General features: G+C 35.4%; 1 protein-coding gene across 2 annotated transcripts; it reads right to left on the bottom strand.

The window, feature by feature from the left end:
- Positions 1-10,349: 10,349 nt before the first annotated feature.
- On the bottom strand, positions 10,350-11,899 carry LOC105781120 (protein VASCULATURE COMPLEXITY AND CONNECTIVITY). Of its 2 annotated transcripts, none has more exons than XM_052626266.1 (3): positions 11,654-11,899; positions 11,388-11,560; positions 10,350-10,689 (listed from the first exon to the last, which is right to left on the bottom strand). In XM_052626266.1, the coding sequence occupies exons 1-3, from the start codon at positions 11,750-11,752 to the stop codon at positions 10,503-10,505; spliced, it is 459 nt and encodes a 152-aa protein (XP_052482226.1). In that variant the 5' UTR covers positions 11,753-11,899; the 3' UTR covers positions 10,350-10,502. The 2 variants fall into 2 exon arrangements, with proteins under 2 accessions (XP_052482226.1, XP_012461149.1); XM_012605695.2 differs by having other exon boundaries at positions 11,355-11,560; positions 11,654-11,865.
- Between the last annotated feature and the right edge of the window lie 8,535 nt (positions 11,900-20,434).

Below are 20,434 nucleotides of genomic sequence, written 5' to 3'. Positions count from 1 at the left end.
ACACCAATGTGTCAAAGATTGAAAAGTCGACTAATGAAAATTCAGAAATGATCAAGAATTTGATCAAGCTGTTCCAGAAAAGACTGAAAAAAGTTGCCTATGAACCAGCAGCACCAGGACAAGATTTCTTCTCTCATATTGCACAAAGAGAGAAAGAAATACAAAATTTGAAAGATCAAATCAAATTCCTAAAAGAAAATGGTAAAATACCACCACCACAACCGGCGGCAAAAAATGGAATTGAGCTATTTCCATCAATCAGGCAACTAGATAAGCCGACGTCCTTTGGAACAACTCGATTAAACATTCCTCCACCAGAACCCAACAAGAAACCTACTATTCATGATTTGTACGCACAAATCAAAGCTCAAAAGGAGGAAGAGAAGCGAAAAGCAACAGAAGAAAAGAAAAAGAAGGAAAAGGCTCTGGGAAAAAGACTAGTAGAAAAACAAGAAGATGAACAGGAAAGCCCATACTCCTCACCATCTTCATCTCCACCCAGGCAGATATCAAAATCTTTGATGATGCAACAAGAAGAACAATCTCAACCTTCTAATCCTTTAACAATGTTCTTAAGGGATTATAGTAGAGAAATTCTTCCTAAAATATCTGTCCTTCATGAGCACAAAATACCTTGATCACCCCAAAAATTCATCGAAATGAGTCATCTCGGAAGATTCAGAGACATCAGAAAATCATAATTTTTCTGAAGAAGTCTCAGATTTTCCCCCAGAAATTATGGCCACATCCTCTGGTATAAAAGTAGAAGAAGTATCAGAAGAAGAAATGACAGAGGCAGGAGAACCATCAAATGCAAATACGAGAACAACACCCTATGTTTCTACGGGGAAGATGGTTTTTACTCTTGATGATATTCCTATAACTAGATGGCCAGAAAGATTACAAGAATTCCACTCATGGCTTGACACCAGAAAATTGACAGAAGAAAGCCATTATAACATCCTAGTAGAATTTGTTTCAAGATTCACAGGAATGTTAAAAGACTGGTGGAATTCTGTTCCTCAAGGTGATCAGTTACAGTTTCTTATTTTAACAGACTTTTCTCAGGCAATCAGAATTATCCACAGTTTCTTCATTGGAGATCCTGATGATCAGTTAACTTTAAAAAGAAGAGAGTTTTTTAAGCGCAAATGTTGTTCTTATCAGAAGAAGGATCTATCTAAGCATTTATATGCTATGATGAAGCTGTTTTATGCCCTTGGTGCTGACCCAAGTCTAAAACAAGCTGTTATTACATCTATTCCAGATCCTCTTCAGGTGGCAATCAACCAGAATTTACACAGACAGAATAAAAATGTTCTCAATCTAACTATGGGACAAATCCAGCAAGAAGTTTTTATAGCCCTAGAAGACTTATGCAACAGGAAAAAGGTCTTCAAGGATTATCTTCATGGTGATCGAAGGTTAGACAAAGCCTGTGATGATTCCCATTTAAAGATTAAATATGGAAAAGATAAATCATGCTATTGTCCCACAAGAAAGAAGAAACACTTCCGAAAGCTGAAGCAATTTGTTCTAAAAACTTCTAAAAAGAAGTACAAATGGAGATATCTCAGAAAAAAGAAGAAATTCTCCAAAGGAACAAAATCCACTCGATGTTACATCTGCAACAAAAAAGGTCATTATGCAAAATCATGTCCAAACAACAAGAAGAATGCAAAGATGATCCAGCAGATCAGCAAGAAGCAGGAATCAAAATTGCAAAAAATGATGACATTGAGTCTCTATTCTCCATTGATGATGAGCCAAATGAAAGATCGATATGTGCAATTCAGGCAATTGAATCCAGTGATTCAGAATCTTCATCCAGTGAAATCTTTATGGCTCAGCCACAGATGAATTTCAAACCTCTACCATCAATACCCCCAGATCACAATCATTTTCCATTAAATCCAGAAATTCTTTCAACCACTGAAACCACAGCCCCACACATTCCAGTCTCCATTTACTTGAGCAAATACAGTAAGCCCATTACAGTAATTGCTTTTATTGATACTGGAGCTGCTGAATCGATCATGAATCCAGACGTTTTGCCAGCAGAATGGTGGGTACCACACAAGAGACATTTTAGCTCTACATCAGGAAAGATTTTTTCCACAGAGTTAAAAAGCAAACCGATTAAAATCCGGTTTTTCCCTACTTGTTCAATTACAACAACAGTTCTTGGGTCCAAGCTCCTAGGAAAAGATCTGATTGTTGGTTTTGATCTTTACACCAAAGCCAAACAATTAAGAATCTTACCTGATAGAATAAGGTACAAACAGATGTTCAAGCCATATGTACCTATTCCTCGGTTATTCTTGATTTATGCTGAAAAAATCCAAGAGATTGTTGAAGAATTAAAACAAAAGGCATGTGCAGAATCTCATTCAGAGTTTCTTCAGAAATGTAATCATCCTTTATGGCAAAACTCTGACTTTTTTATCAAATTTGCCTTTCAAGAAGAATGAAGATATCAATCCTACAAAAGCCAGTCATATAGGAATGAATCCAGAACATCAAAAACTTGCTGAACAAGAATGTCAACAGTTGCAGCAAGAAGGCTTGATTGAAGCATCAGATTCTCAATGGGCATGTGAAGCATTTTATGTTAACAAGAGATCTGAGCAAACACGAGGGAAATTAAGATTGGTAATAAACTACCAACCTCTTAATGATTTCTTTCAGGATGACAAGTTTCCTCTACCGAATAAAAACTATCTGTTTTCAAGTCTAGAGAAAGCCCAAATCTTCTCCAAGTTTGATCTAAAAGCAGGTTTTTGGCAACTTGGAATAAGCCCAGAAGACAGGCCCAAAACAGGGTTCTGTATTCCAAATAAGCATTTTCAATGGAAAGTCATGCCGTTTGGTCTGAAAACTACCCCATCACTGTTCCAAAAGGCAATGATAAAGATTTTCCAGCCCATCATGGACCAGGCCCTGATTTATATCGATGATATTCTGCTTTACAGTCCAGATGAAGAAAGCCATGTAATGCTTCTTGAAAAGTTTACAAGAATGATTGAAGAAAAGGGAATTATGCTTTCTGCAAGAAAGATACAGACAAATAAGAAAGACATTGAGTTTCTTGGTATGACTATCAAGGATGGAAAGTATCAACCGCTTCCACACATTGCAGAAGAATTGAAGAGATTCCCAGACAGTAACTTCTCTCAGAAACAAGTCCAGCAATTCTTAGGGATTATTAATTATCTCAGAGACTTTGTCTCCAAGATTGCAAAATTGATAAATCCTTTGAGAAAAATGCTGAAAAAAGATCCACCACCATAGGGTCCAAAACAAACCAAAACAGTCCAGCAACTAAAAGAGAAAACCACCAATTTACCACCTTTACAGATTCCTTCTGAAGGAAGAAGAATTTTACAGACAAATGCAAGTGACAAATATTGGGGTGCAATACTGTTTGAAGAAGAGGATAGAAAAAGACGTCTTTGTGGATACAAAAGTGGAAGATTCACTGATGCTGAAATCCATTATCACTCCACCTTCAAGGAAATTTTAGCAGTCAAGTATGGAATTTCTAAATTCCAATTTCATCTAACAGGCTATCATTTTCTTGTAGAAATGGATATGTCCTCATTCCCAAAGATGCTGAAATTCAAACAAAAAGAAGTTCCTCATCCTCAACTTCTCCGGTGGGCAGAATGGTTTTCAAGATTTCTCTTTGATGTGATTCACATAAAAGGAAAAAACAATATTCTTGCTGATATGCTTACAACACCTCCTGAAAAACCCGAAACCTCTATAATCAAACCCATTGAAGTGTTCATGTTTCAACCTTCTTCCTCAAAAGGAAAAGGAAAGAAAAAAGACACTCGACAACCACCTTCACCTTTTTCAATCCCTTGTCAACCTAATCCTCTTGAACATCCTCCAGAAGTATTAAGTCTAATCCTTGAAAAAAGATTCCATAAAGAAGCTATGAACATGATGCTTTCTTATCAGTTAGATATCTTTAGGAATTTTGGAGGATTATTCTTAAGACCTCTAAGACTTCATCCAAAATACCCGTTTATAAACCCGATCAGGTTCCAATTTGGTGAATTCCCAGAAGAATTAAAATGGATGCTCTGGTATTTAACTCATCTCTTTCATATAGGAATTGAGTTTTTTATTCCAGATCTCCAGCATTTCCTGACAAATTCCATCAACAATGAAGAAGCCCCGGAAATGACGAACCTAGCCAAGTTCTTAAAATGGTTCTATCCTTTAGAACATTGGGCTAACATGATCATGTTTGAATCCTTCAAAAATACTCGAGTCTAATATGTTGTGATTATTTTCTATAAGCCTCAATACTTAATGCAAAATGGACCAGCTACTCAATTAGCCTCTCTTCCCAGTGCATGGATTCACAGGACATACTTTGATGAGGTTTATGAAAATCCATTTGATGTCAAGGACTTTCAGAAATATTTATGCCAACTCAACAGATTCATACCTTCAGAAATATGGCCCTCAGGAAATTCACAAGCACCATGGGACGTCCAGAAAGATCCACCGACACCTTATCAACAACAGTTGAAAGATGCTTTAATGGAATACCAGTCTAATATACCTGATCCAAAGGAATGGTCACAAGAATATCCAATGTTTTGCACCAAGCGATACAAGACACACCAAAGCATGGAAGGATATGCAAGAAGATAACTCAAGATGGAAAGATATTCAAGAATCCTCCCAGATAGATCCACCTCAACAAACAGACACAAGTGATGTGATACCACCTGACGACCTTGAAAGACGTGTTGAACAGATGTATCTCAGATGCTACAGAGCACGTGAAAAGAAAAGGATAAAGATTGAAGAATTGAATATCACGTCCGACATAGATACTGATTATGATGATGAGTCACTAGAATAAAGCAGATTCCCTCTTATCTGCTTTGTCCTTATGTAAATTATTGTTGTCCTTTTACTTTTAAAAAGACTGCTGAGTCACTACCCTTTAGTCACGTCTAATAATGAGTCTATATAAAAAGGAGATGTAAAAGCAGATTCCTTCTTATCTGCATAAGAACGATCTCTCCCTATATAAGGATGAGAGTCTCTCAGTTGTGAGGCAGAATGGTTTGGAAAAAGAAATAAAATACGAGTGTGTTTATAAACCATGTCTCTCTAAATCTCTTATCTTCTCTTCCTGACTGAAAATGGTCTATCTATGTAAGAAAGTCTCTCATGAGTTTAAAAGTATGCTCTGTGCTTGCCATTATCGTATGGATCCTGCACATCAGAAATTAAACTTGGGAAAAAGATACTATTAGAATCTGGTGAGTTTGAAGAAGTAGTCCAGTTTAAAGGTATTAATAGCTAAAAGGCAGTGCCTGTTGAATGGCCGTGAGGAAAGGCCTGTGTTTTGGCATAGCATACCTGCTGTTATGGTCCTTTAACCTGCGATATCCCGTCTCATACTCATCAGCCCGCTATTGGTATCAGAGCCAGAAAGAGCCTGTATTTCGGTACAGAATACAGTAACTCTTAGACTTTCTTCCATTGGAAAACCCAGATTCAGAAGGAAAGAGATATTTTAAATCATGAGTTCAAGTTCCAGACTATCTACTTCTAAAGCACCAGTTTCCTTACCTAGTTTTCCTTTACGATCCTACTCTGCAAAAAAGATTTCATCTTTATATGAAATAGAGTATTTCACTGAAGAAGAAAAGGTCCAAGCTACGGACCTGCCTCTTGTAAATCCTTATTCTACTTATCAAAGACCCTCTTTTTCTCCTATTAGAAGTATCAAAGCTCTTATTACTACTAGTAGGAAAAATGTTAAAGAATATGTACAGTCGTCTAAATTCGACAAACATCTCATCTATGGCGGCCAAGAAGAGCAATTTGTGACTCTGGAAATCCCCTCCAACTTTCCACAGGACTGGATCCAACATGGATATTCACATATCCACTTTGGAGCAGTCAGACTTGCGTTAAACTATCACGGAACTTCAGGGAAACCTGTAGTTTCCAGAATTGCTTTGCTAGATTCCAGGTATAAGAGATACCAGGATGCTTGCATTGGAACTGTTGAAGCCACATTCAGTTCAGGAATGGCTAGGTAACCTTGTTTCCAAATTTTACAATGTCTCTCCAAGATCCTAATCTTCTGGATACCCTTAAAGTTCAGATCCAGATAATTGGAGCAGAAATGGTCGAATCTGCTGTTACAGCCACTCTACACTACCAGATAGTGTATAGAGTTCAGGACCATGCTTTCAAGTTGACGAACCAAGGATCAGAAGATTCCCTCCTTATTTCAGTCAATACAAGGGAGAAACCCCACTATGTACATGTCCCAAAGCAAATCCCTAAATAGGAGCTTTTGAAGGTTCTACCGGAAAAGTGGGTGACAAATTATGAACAGATCCATCAACATGATCAGCCAATCAGATCCACTAAAAGCCAGATAATTACCAAGGCAGATGGCACTAGTGAGATCAGGTTTGATCATAGTCATCTAAAGCAGTTACCAACTCCTCTGATTTTCTCCACACAAATGATGCTACAACCGGTACCTTTTGAAGCACCAGATCCAGGTCCAGAAGCACCGCTTATACAAAGCTTTCAGCCCAATGGAAAGCCTTTGTATCTTTTTAAAGATCCCACAGGACATTGTCCCTGGGATATTAATTGTTCCTGTCAAGGATGTCAAAATGATGCTTTTGAAGATATTGATGAAGAAATCAGACGATCCCGCAAGAAGAAAAACAAGAAAAAATCAACTCAGACAGAGTTTTACGAGAGATGGATGAATGGAGATCCAAATATTGGCCCTTTAGGGGAAGATAACGGAAAATTTGTCTATCTTGTGGACTATTCAGCTAAAAGTCCGCAACCTCCTAAAGTTCAGGATCAACCTCCATCACCATCGCCGTCTCTACCAAGAAAAGACCCAGATCAATGGCTAGCCAAGCCCTTACGGCAGCCGTGCTATAAAAAGATTAACAAATGGGTTAAAAAGCACAATCAGTTCCAGACATGTGCTCAAGAAGAACGACAAATAGTTGTCTCTGCTCAGAGAATTCCTGAAGTACAGATGTATGAGACACCCAGTTCTTCTTATGATCAAGAATTTCCACCTCTTGAAGAATTTTCAAGAAAAGAGTATCTTCATACTCCAAAAATCCCATCAAAATTACAAGCAGATGCAGAAGGCCGACAAGTCAAAATAGTAGCAGCTGAGGCTACTCTCAACTGGCAAACAGAGAATGCTCTGTGCTTGCCATTATCGTATGGATCCTGCACATCAGAAATTAAACTTTGGAAAAAGATACTATTAGAATCTGGTGAGTTTGAAGAAGTAGTCCAGTTTAAAGGTATTAACAGCTAAAAGGCAGTGCCTGTTGAATGGCCATGAGGAAAAGCCTGTGTTTTGGCATAGCATACCTGTTGTTATGGTCCTTTAACCTGCGATATCTCGTCTTCATACTCATCAGCCCGCTATTGGTATCACTAATTCATTACAATAAACTATATTTTCGATGTCAAATTTGTTTTAAGATGGATCAAAGTTATATAGGAGGATCCAACACAACATTTTCTATATTTTAATAAACAAAAACTTGATCAAATGCTTTCACCTTCTAATTTCTTTTTTCGGCCTTTCAAGTAGTTTTGGGCCACATATTCTCTCTTTTTTCCCCCACTTTTGGGCCTTGAGATCAAAATTGGGATGGTTGCTTTTATTTCACTTCATTTTTATTTTTATTTTATAAAATTTTTAAAAATAAAAGCCTTGTGTTTATTCATTTTTCAAGGAGTTTGATTTGAGACGAAAATGTAAGAGATATATAAATATATGCTGATACCAAGAAGGAATCCACTTAAGAAGGGCTCACATCTAATTAGCTAGTTGTTGAGGCAATAATTTACTAAGGCGATGATCAGCCACATAAGGACTAAGACACAACTCAGACTTGTATGGGAGGTAGTAGTGAAGAATTTTCCTAACGGGCGAAAGCTTGACGAAGCAATGTCGCGTAGAGGTAGAAGACCCATGGGTTGCAAACTTCTTTTTCCAAAGAAAAAGTAATGACAATATTTGAGGAATAAACATCAATTAACTTTATGCCAGTAGTCACGATAATACAGAAGATGCAAACATTACCCGAAATGATTGGACGTGTATATATATGCGTGTGTGTCAATTTAAGTAATGTAATAGAATGGATAGAAGTGAATATTGTCAAATCAATCATTGTTCTACAACTGTCTCCGTCTTTACTCTGCTCGTTTCGTTTCATTTCAATTTAAATACTATTTTATAAAAAATTATATTTAGATTTTTATGAAGGTGTTTTATAACATAGAGAAATTAAATTATATTTTTATGAGGGTATTTTTATTTCATAAATCAATAAACATTTGACCATAAAGAACCAAAAGTTGAATTAAATATATCGCAAAACATAAAATGCTTTTATTCTTTTGATAGTTATGTATATAATATGATTTCAGGAAGCCATTATCATAATTTTACTTTTTCAAAAAACAAAAAGTAGTTCATTTAGAATCTATTTTTTGTCAAACGTTTGCTTAAATTTCTCCTATACACACGAAACCCATCGACTACGTGCTGGTATTTCGGAAAGAGCCCTAAGAACCAGTCAAAATGTCCACACTGAAGTGAGAACCATTTGACAATTTGGATCTCCAATGGCCAACTTTTCAACTATGTGGGCCACATCTCTCTTTTCCTTTTCTCCCTGATTGAATCAGTTCTGGTCATGTTATCAGATAATTATATATACATAATTCTACATATTAATAGTTAAATAACCACAACTTCACGAAGTTCATATCAATCTAAAACTTTTTATTTTAACTCAAAATAAGATTATACTGCTGGTTATTGTCTACTTTGTTTTCTCTTAAAAGAGGCAATAGTTTCAGTGATTTTTTTTTAGTTTTTAGTCGTATTTTGATATATACATAAAATTTGTGATGGTAAGGGTGTTAATAGATTTATTGGAAATCGTTATCGAAAAACCCACTTATGATAGAGTACTATGGTGATGTTCACCAAATTGGACTCCAATATGATAGTCATTTGAGACTTGACTTTTCATGCATCATTACTGCGGTGGGTCATGTGGAGTTATTCAAGGGTGAAGCCAGAATTTTGTTTGGTGGAATTAAATTCTATATTTTACGATAGTAAAAAATATAATTTTACCATTTTAATAGCATCTTTATCATTTTCAAATGATTAAATCAAATTTTTATCATTTTTTGAGGTCCAAAACACAAATTGCAATTTTATTATTACTAATTTAAATTGAAAATTTCCATTTTAAGAGGGTCGGAAACTTTACTCCTGGAGCTATTGGCAATGGTTCATATTGATGATTGAGTTAGAATGTAATAATCGAGAATTATGGAACTCTGATATGTTTCTAAATCATCATTCCAATATTGCAGTTACTGCTCTTCTCTATTGAACTTTTTGTAGATAGCAGCATGCACAACAATTTGTAGCATATTACATTCGTTATTTGTATTACTATTCCTATTTCTTTCTTCAATAGATAAGTAATGATGGCACTCTATTATTAATTGGTAATGTTCAAATTTTATTATTAGTCACTATACTACGAATAAGTTATAGATTTATTGTTTGTACTTTAATTTTTATATTTTTAAATTTTGAAATTTTAATTATGATGAAATGATAGTCATTAAATATTGGCATAATGATAAATTTAATCCTTAACATTTTTTAAGTTTAATTTGACCCTTAATCTTTTAAAAGAGTTGAGTTTGACAACTAACCTTAAAGAGTTGAATTGCTATATTAATTTAGCAAAAATATAGACTACAATGTTAAAATTTTAAAATGGCAGCCCGCATGACAACCATGCTATTATTTTTATTTTTAAATTTATTCGTGACATGACATATAAGACAAATAGTAGCATATGATTTGTCACGTCAACATTATTAAATAAATTAATGTTTTAATAATCATTTCTATTAAAACAACAATTTGACTTTTCTTAGAAAGTTAATGGTCAAATTTAGCTCAAAAAATAACAATGGCGAACTAACAAAAAGTGTGAACGTTAAGAGCTACACTAGTCATTATGTCTTAAATTTTACCAATTTTAAAATTTTATATGATACACTTATTATCACATATGTAATATTATATCAACTTAAAATATAAGAAAAACAGAATCTTAACTAAAAATATTTAAAATTTCGGTTAATTTAAAAATCGTGAAAATTAATTGGATTGAGTTATTTTTGAAAAAGAATTGATTGTATTAAAAAAGAGATTTACAAAATTTCAAAGAATTAAATGAATGATAATGGCATCAAAAGATGAGGTGTGATGATGAGCTGTCCTACAAGATTGATAATGGCCTCAAAAGATGTTTACAAAATGATTTTACATGTAGGAGGAAAGTGATAGTTGATCAATGATCTTTTAAAAATTAAACAAACAAACAAACCAAAGTTACTTTAAAGATTATATATATTGCTTACTTTCCTTCATCACTAGCAGCAGTGGCTGAAACATAATAAGCAACAGAAAACAGCCCATGTACGAAACACAAAATTCCTCCGATCGAAAGGAAATGGTGGTGCGTCAACCCACACGAACCCTTGGATTTGTTGTTTGATAATATCCCAATCACCAGCGCCGACAATCCAACGGCTAATATTATCCTGATTAACCCCCAAAAATTACATCAACTATCCACATTAGAAACAATTTTACAACTACTGTTAATCTTAATCAAACACAACGCTGCTTCTACTGCTTTATTTTTGCAGGGCATGGTTAATTGGGCGTTTTAGGTTGGTTTCGGGTTAGGTTTATTTGAGTTTTAATATTTTTGGTCATTACGGTTCAGATTATTTTGAGTTCGAGTTATTTCGAATTTGAATAATTCAAGTTTATTCTTCAAGTAGTTTAGGGTTTGGATATTTAAGTTTAGCTACCAAGGTTTTTTAAGTTTAGATTAATTTGATTCGGTTTAGACAATTTTGAATCTGAATCATTTTAGACTTAGATTATTTTGGGCCAGATCATTTATGGTTAGCTCATTTAAGTTTTCCTCTCAACTTCTTTTGAGTTGGGTAAATTTGAGTTTAGATTGTTTCGGTTTTGAGTCATTTAGTATTTGAGTCCAAGTTTACAAACCGAGTATTTTAAGTAGGGTCACTTAGGATTTGGACCATTCTAATTTGATCGGATTGTTTTGAGTTTGACATTCAAGCTTTACCTATTGTTTGGATTATTTTGAGTTTAAAAGGTTGAAAATTGAAATAAGTTCGGATGAGTTAATGGAGAGGATGGGAATCGAAAAACATAAAATGCGTAGACATACCAAGTGAAAATGAGACATGCGACAGAGAGTTGCCTGTTAGTGGAAGAGCTCTGAAACTCTTCTTGAGAACAAACACACATGCACCCACCAAGCAGGTTACCAAGTACGTGGGATAGTGTCAGCAACGCTGCAGCACCCAACGCTAGCTTGAAAGCATCATGGCTCGGGTCTCTGCACTCAAATATCCACAGCCGCAGGTGCTTAACCTGTCAAAATCACAAACCAACCAAAAAACACTATAAAAAACCCCCTCAAATATTGCCCATGGAATCAAAATGCAGCAGTTACTTTCAAGCCACCTTGTTTTGTGCAGCTTCAGCTTGGATGCCAAGTATCCCTGCTCCAACATCCATGCCCACAATCAAAAGACAAACCAAAACACCTGCAACTTTAACCATTTTTTTTTTTTTTTGGTTCTTTAGTTTATTATGAGAGAGCACTTGAAGATAGCCAAATGGCAAGTTTGGTTGATTCGAAGGTGGGGGAGAAAGGGTTAAGCAGAGATATAAAGAGTGGTAAAGTTATCTAAAAGCATGTAAAAATGGGGATTAGCTGGTAATGGTATATGAAAGCCAAAAAAGTTTCTTTTGTCAAATACAGTGCTATGCTTTTTAGTGTTGCCTTTTTGCTTTGTCTTCTTTTAAATTTCTAACTTGTGTCTTGGATTCCTTTGATGGGGGGAAGAAAGAAAAGTAGGGTATAAACCAGCTCATACAGGACAGTGCCTTGGGCATCTATCAATACCCCCCCCCCCCTTAATGTGTTCTTTGAATTTTTGACATTTTTCAAAGATCTTGTTCATCCCGTCAGAAAAAAAAAAGGAAAATGATATGATAATGGGATTTTAAATTTATTGTATGCCATGAGGAATCGCTGATGGGAGAAACAATGTTCCTTGTTTATGATGCTAATTTTGTAATAAAAATCAAAGGCATTAGCCTTTACATCAACTTGTACGTTTTGGTTCAGTTTAATCGAAGACATTTTACAAGTTAAAAGTGATGTCAGGATATCGCTCCTCGCTCAAACAAAGGCTTATTGTCTTCAGTGGTACATTGCAATTAAATGTCACGATTCATTCTCACCTGCAACGTATTGCGTCGGCTTTTACCCATTAAAGCTCAGTGTTTTGTCCACTAAAAGAACCCGTCACATATTAAAAAGTGATGTGAGCACATAATACAAAACCAAGTTTTAATACATAACGCATATGGGATTCGCCACTTCCCTAAGATAATGTCTCCTTGGGGGCTTTTCAAGTACTTAAAGCATCAACATGGTGGTTGCAGTGTGGCACGTTTAGGAGGGAAAAGGTGAGATGGTTAGAATAATTGAACGTGACCCTTAGCTGATGAAGAACTTGTGTTTTACTACAATAAAACTCATGTTTCAGTTAAAGGAAAAAGTGGTATATGTGGGACCCCTGAGGAAGAAATAGGTAAAATATGATGGTGAGTTTGAGCTCAAAATCGGTGGAGCTCAGCTGTACCCCATATTTCAAGCCTTTGTTCACTGTATGCCTATTAACGCATCTAGTTAATAAACAGTTTCACACTAGTCCAGCTATACTCGGGCAGCAAGGCTGCTAACATTTGGGTGGAACTGAAGCCCCTTGTTTATATACAGCCTCACCGAAAGCCTTTTATATTGATTAAGGAGTTATATCAATTTAAAAGATGTGATTATTTAAAAAAATATATTTATTAAAAAATTAAGTCTTTTATTATAAGTAGGAATGATATTTAATTCATTTGAATGATATAAAAAACAATTTCTATTATTTTTCTATCTACTACTATTTCTCGATAGTTCTATAAAGAATTATTATAATTTTTTTATAGAAATTAATTTTTTATTATAGTTTACTCAGTGCTTGATAAGTTATTTTGTCAATGCAAAAATTAAATACTCATTGAGTTTTATGTTAGACAAAATACGTTAGCGAACAAAATAAATTAAATATAAATAAACACATATAAAGTAAAGATAGAATAATTTATATTTAATTTATCAAATACAAAAAAAATCAAAATTAAAATCAAATAAAAGTTTAAATCAGAAGGAGGAATAGGGATTTTACGAAACGTTGACGCCTGTAAAACAGATTCGGCCGCTCATACGGTACTTGGAGTAACACCTCTACAACGATCAACGAACGAGCAATGTTTTTTTCTATCACCGGAATGTTTGAAAATACGAAGAAGAAAAGGAAGAGTTTTGAGAGCAACAAAGTTTCAGTAAAAGAAAAATACCAGAGAGTATTTTCTTGTAATAAACCCATTAGAAATCATGGCTAAATTTAATCAGATTTATTGGAATAAAATCTTATTAAGTTTTCTTATATGAGCAAATTATGTCTGCTGAGGAAAATAAATTCGTTTTGGGCTAAAATATCTACAGGACCATTTAAGCCCAACCGGTTCAAACATTACGCGTCGTGTAACACCTCCTAACCCTAAACCGTCGCCGAAATAGGGTTACAAGGCATTACCGGACATATCACGTTTCTTTTCAAATTATATTCCACAATCACGTTTCTTTTCAATGGCTCAACTGATTCATTACGTTCGATTTAACTTTTCAATTAAATACCCCTATTAACAGATTCGGACTTTGGCGGATACACGGATCCAACCAAACACATCAGATTGGCACCCAGTGCCTCATCGATAGTGTACAGCCCAATTTTGCCCAGGAACCCAAAACAATTAATCAACCCTTAACCCAAACAAAAACAAACCCAATTACAAACAGCCCAAAAGCCATTACAATAACCCAACACCCAATCAAGCCCAAAACCAATTAGTCAAACTAGGGTTTCAGTTTTTCTGAAACCCTAGTCTTCATCATATAACTATCTCGACCTCACCGCCATTTATCGCCACCAACTCTCCAAAGACCCCCACTTGCACCATCAAATCACCTGCAAGGAGAAGATGAACACGCAAATAGCAAACAGAAACAAGAAAACTAAAAAAAAATCATGTATGAAAGGGCTATAAAAAGCCGAAAAAAGAGATGTAAAAGGGGGGCTTCTTGGTTTTTTTTTTGTGTGTAAAAAACGATTATAAACAGGTTGTAAGGGAGAGGGAACCGATCTTTTTGTTTTGTAAAAGGAGCTCTCTTTTAGCGATTTGAAGAAATAAAAAGCAAAAAACAGATTCGAAAAAACCTTTTTCGGTATAAGCTTTATTTTTTTTCTTTTCTCTTTATTTTTCTTCCATTCGTTTGCATTCATTTTTTTATTTTTAAACAACGTATAAACGTAAAAAAAAAGAAGCAAAAAAAGTAAAAAAATACCTTTTTCGAAGTTTCCGGCCACCGTACACGGTGGCCGGCGCGGCGCCGGCGGGACGCAGGTGCGGCGAACCTGAGCCCGGAGAAAGGGGAGAGGATTTGAGAGAATTTCCATTTTTTCTGTTGTGTTTTTGAAGAAAGAAAGAAAAAATGAAGGTTTTTTTTTTTTTAAATTGCTTTTATAGGCAGGCCAAACGGCGTCGTTTTGGCCTGGGTGCATAGGTCACAAAACGGCACCGTTTTAAGGCCGACCCGCGCGTGACCCGACCCGCTCCAGGGGGATCCGCGTGTTTTTAATGGAAGGACTATTTGCACTCTTAGCCCTTCCACTTTTTGATGTTTTCGCAATCAGTTTTATTTATATTTTTAAATTTAACCCGTTATTTTATTTGGGATTTCAATTTAGCCCTCTATAAAACTACGTCGTTTTAAAGGAGAAGGACAAATTGCCTTTTAGTCCCTCCATGTCTCGCACGTGTTCAGAATAGTCCCTCCCTTTAACTTATTTGCGATTTGTCCCCAAATTTTGTTTTTTGTGTTCAATTTAGCCCTCTGTTTATATCTTGGTTATTTTATTATTAAAACTAATAAGTTGTTATTATTATTATTATGATTATTATTATTATTATTATTATTTATGTCTTGTTAATTTCAAATTTTATTATATATATATGCGCATATATACATATTTATAATATATATACGTACATAACCTTTTTTTTTTATTTTTATATATATATAAATACTTATATGTTATATAGTTTACACTTCATATATAGATATGTACGCATATGCATATACTTTTCAATTTATATCTATATATATGCATACTTATGTTTTTTTATGCTTTATAATTTATATATATATATACATAGATACGCATATTTGTTTTTTATATGTATATACATTCATATAATTTATAATTCATAATTTAAATATATAGATACACATACATAAATATTTCATCTTTTATATTTCGTATTGTTATCGTTGTTTTATTTGATATTTATTTATTCATTTAATGAAGTGTTCATTATTTTTGTGAAATGCTTTAGATTTTTATTCATTTATTATTTCATGTATCTTTGATTCGTTTATTATGTATTTTATTTGTTGCTCATTTTAGTTGTGCTTGTATTATTTTAATTACATCATCATTATTGTTATTCCATTACGCCTATTTTCATCTAGATTTCAAAAAAAAGAAATTTTAAAAATATAAGTAATATTCGGTATTTTAGATCTTCGAGAGAATTGAGCCCTAAAGTATTGGGTTCCGACTTTCTTCGTTGAATTTAAATAATCGAGATTACTCTTTTAAAAATGATAAAAAAGCTCGTTATCGAGAATTCAATACGTTGTGTCCTAACGCATTGGATGTGACACGTTGTTTTCTCGAGACGACGGTTTTTCGAAATAAATGCAATATTCAATGTTTAATATTTTGAGAAATTGTGCCCTAACGTATTGGGTTGCGATTTCTTCATTTGATTTAAACAATTGAATATTCTTTTAAACTTTATTACACGAATCTTTTCAAACTCAAGTTTTTAAACAATCTCGGGAATTACAAAAGATCGTGTCCTAACTTACTGGGCATGGTCCCTTTTCTGAACCCGAGATAATTAAACATCTTTTAAATAAGTAAATTTTGACATTCATTCGTGTATCGGGAATTCGAGACATTGTGTCCTAACTTACTGGATATGATGCTTTCTTTCTCGATTAACATGGAATGTGTCCCTTTTTTCCAAAATTTTCAACATTTTAATACAAGGATCGTATTTTTAAAATTCTTCAAAGTTTTCAATTTTCGACATTAAGACATTAAGTAATCAATTAGGTACCAATTTTGGGCGTATCGAGGGTGCTAATCCTTCCTCGTGCGTAACCGACTCCCGAACCCGTTTTTCTGAATTTCGTGGATCAAACTCGTTGTTTTAATAAAATTAAACCGTTTATTAAAAACAACCACTTTTACGAGGTGACCCAATCACACCTCATCAAAAAGGATTGGTGGCGAATCCCGTTTTCGTTTCTTTTTTTCAAAACCCAAGTCAACCCCGTTTTTTCATCCAAAAAATGGTGTCAACAGATAGCTCGAAGCAAAGTTAACACCCAGTGTCTCATCGGTCTAGCCGAAGTAAAGTGATACCCAATATCTCATCGAATCAATCCGAAGTAAAATAGTGACACCCAGTGTCTCATCGACTCGAGGTCGAAGTATCCCTGAACTCTTCCAATCCTATGGCATGCCAACTATATTCGACTCAGCCCGACTAGTTAATAGGGTTTCTAATTCTTAATTCAAACTCACTTTCATTTCAAAATTTACTTTCAATATCAAATTCACTTTTTCATTCACTAATCAAAGTTCAATTCAATACTAACACATATTTCTCATTCAATTCAATTCAATAAAGTTACTTACCTCAATATTTACTTACCATAAATTAAATAAATTTAAAATTAATATTTAATAATGAATAACTTGAATTATAGTAATGCAAACCCGAATTTCGCAATTACTTCTCGATAACTTTTTCCTTTCCTTTCGGTGTTGATGTCTCGAGTTTTTTGTTAGCTACGAAAATTAAAATAATTTACAATCATTAATATATTACTAATTTACATTAAATACTAAATTTCTATTTAACTTTCACTTAAATTCCAATTTTAGTCCCAACTAAATTCATCTATTTTCCCATTACAATTTATATCTTATTCCTATCCAAATTCCATATAAACTTAATTTAACTATCAAATTCTCATCATAATTTCATAATTTCGAATTTCTTTCAATTTAGTCCCTACAACACAAAACTTATAGCCTAGTTTACAATTTAATCCTTTAATAAATTATAATCAATAATTCTATCAAATAAACCCCTAATTCAATCATTTATTCAACATGAACCCTACTAAAAAATCTACTAATTTTCAAAGTTTCAACTTAAATTCAATAATATTCAACCCTAGGACTCCAAAAACATCAAAATTATAAGAAAATGGACTAAATTGACTTACCAAATTAAAACCCAAGCTTTAAAAATCCTATTTCTCCCTTTTCTTTCTTTTCTTCTTTCCCTTCTCTGTTTTCGAATGGTGTTTCTTTTTTTATGCTTTATTTTGTTTGTTTTATCTTTTATTTTACTTTAGTTTATTATATTATTATATTAAGGCCAAATTACCAAAAAAAGCCCCTTTTTTTTTAAAATTACGGAAATGGGCCGATTTTTTAATTATTTACCGGAATGGGCCATTTTCCGAGAAATCGCGGCCACGTCAGCGCGATGTCGGGGAACTTGACAGGAGATCGCGTCCACGTCAACGCGACCTGCCGACGTGGAAGGAAATCACGTCCTTGAGGAAGCGATTTCCTTCCACGCCGCCAGTCGCTACCGACGTGAAGCGATTTGCCCGCTGCGCAGCGTGAACAAGGTGCTTAACGGTCAAAAAATTGACCGTTGCCCCCAACGGTAAAATTTTTTTAAACTATATAAACCCCCACCCTTTTATTTTCACAAACAAATTCTTTCAATTTCCTTCAAAAATTCTCTCAATTCTCTTCAAAAATTCTCTCAATTTCCTTCCAAAATTCTCTCAAACTCTCAAATTCCTTCCAAAATCCTCTCAATTTCCTTCAAAAAATCTCCAAATCCATATTAAATTTATTTTTCCATTAAATTTCATTTTTTTAAAAAATTTTACAATTTTTATTTTTTTAAAATAATTTTAAAATTTTTAATATTTTCAACAATGGCCGGATCATTGATTCGTCTTGATAGGAATCACATATCGGTGGAGCAAATGAACATGGTAAGTATTAAATTTAAATTTTATATTTTATTTAAGATATTTTTATTTATGTATTTTTAGATATTTATTAATTTATTTTTTGTTATAAAAGGCTAAAGATCGCGTATTGGAATGCAATATTCGGAATATGCATGCTCCTCCATCACCGTTAGTAGAGAACTACCTCCGGGAAGCGAGATTTTGGCACGTGGCGATGGTAGGCCGGGGATGCAAGTTGGAGCCGAAACTGATCAGTGCGTTGATCGAGAGGTGGAGACCCGAGACGCACACATTTCATCTTCCATGTGGAGAGTGCACTATCACTCTAGAAGATGTCCATCTGCATTTGGGATTGCCGGTGGACGGGCACCCAGTGACCGGGTCTGCCCAATCTAGCAATTGGGAGGCGGTGTGCTACGAGCTTTTGGGCGCCGTTCCGGATAAAATGGATGGAGGTAAGGTGGAGATGGGCTGGTTACGTGCGACCTTCCCCGATCTGAATGAAAATTCAACCGAAATTGAAAGAATCCGATATGCTCGAGCATACATTCTTCAAATAATTGGAGGCTATCTCATGGCCGACACGTCACGGAGCCGTGTACATCTAAGGTGGCTGCTAAAACTCGTTGATTTTAGAGGAGCCGGCGAATTTAGTTAGGGCTCTGCCGTCTTGGCAACATTATATCGGGAGATGTGCGGGGCGACCAAACCGAGGAGAGAAAAAATCGGAGGATGCCTGTCACTACTGCAATCATGGGCACGGTTTCGCTTTCCATTTCTACGTCCTCGAGTGAACCACCCATATACATTCCCACTCGTAACGAGGTAAATTTTATATTACATTTTGAAATTGTTATGTAGATTTTGTAAGAATAAAAGTATGCTAAAAATTTATTTAATTAGGTGGAACCATCCGGCGAGTTATCGTGGATTACCGTCTGAACTTGAAGATATACGACTTCTATTAGACCAACAGTCGGAAGCAGAAGTCAGTATTATTGCAAATAGATATTTCCATACATTCGCTAGTGGATTGATATTTAGGGTTATGTATATAAGTAATATTTCTATCATGTTTATGTAGTTTCAATGGACACCATACGAGGATCCGGAAATCCGGGCAGTAATCCCGGAAGAGTTTTTACAAAACCCTAACTCTTGGCACGTGAAAGTGGTGTTGATCAACTACGCAACTGTGGAGCCCCACCAGACAGACAGAGTCCTACGACAGTTTGGATGTAGACAACCGATCCCTGCGGACCCTGAGGTGTTTGACGAGCACCACAAAATCGACCTTCGGCTATTAGGTACGGATTGGCCTAGATACTGGTCAGACTACACGAAAATGTGGGAAAATCGGCATGACTATCTACCTGCTCGGGAACAAATCATCGTTCCCGAGTTAGCGTGCGTTCCAGAATACATGCCATGGTTTAGGATCCATGAGAAGCCGTATTTACTTACGCCAGAGGAGAGGCAGCGGCAATTACGTGTCGGAAGGGAAAGGCGCGGGCCTCTAAATCCAAGGGGACAAGAGTACGAGGGCAGCCCATCAACGAGGCCCAGACATTCAGCCGACTCATCATCAGCGGCCATGGAAGCACCGTCCCCAACGAGAGCACCGACGCAGTCACCTGATGCAGCAATTCAACAGATGATACCCACGCAATCGCCTTTCCCTATGATGCCAGGTATGTTTCCTAGCCCTTATATGTACCCTAACCCGTACATGTATCCTTTTCCGAATCCTATGGCAGGTTGGAGCCAAATGCCTGGATCAGCTCCATTTCCTGTAATGCCGAATGGACCACCGATAACTAGGCCATCACCACAGGAGGGGTCGCAAGGGGGGCCGTCGGGGAGCTCTCCTTTTTACCAATCGCCAGCAACGCATGGCTTTCAAACTCCGTCGCCGTTCATGATGCAAACACCTCTACATTCACTATTCTTTGAAGGTGGATCATCGTCCCAAGTCCGACAAGCGG

This window comes from Gossypium raimondii, chromosome 13 (genome assembly GCF_025698545.1).
Source record: "Gossypium raimondii isolate GPD5lz chromosome 13, ASM2569854v1, whole genome shotgun sequence".
NCBI classification, from domain to species: domain Eukaryota; kingdom Viridiplantae; phylum Streptophyta; class Magnoliopsida; order Malvales; family Malvaceae; genus Gossypium; species Gossypium raimondii.
The sequence above is the reverse complement of the archived record's forward strand: the minus strand, read 5'-3'. Positions and strand labels throughout refer to the sequence as shown.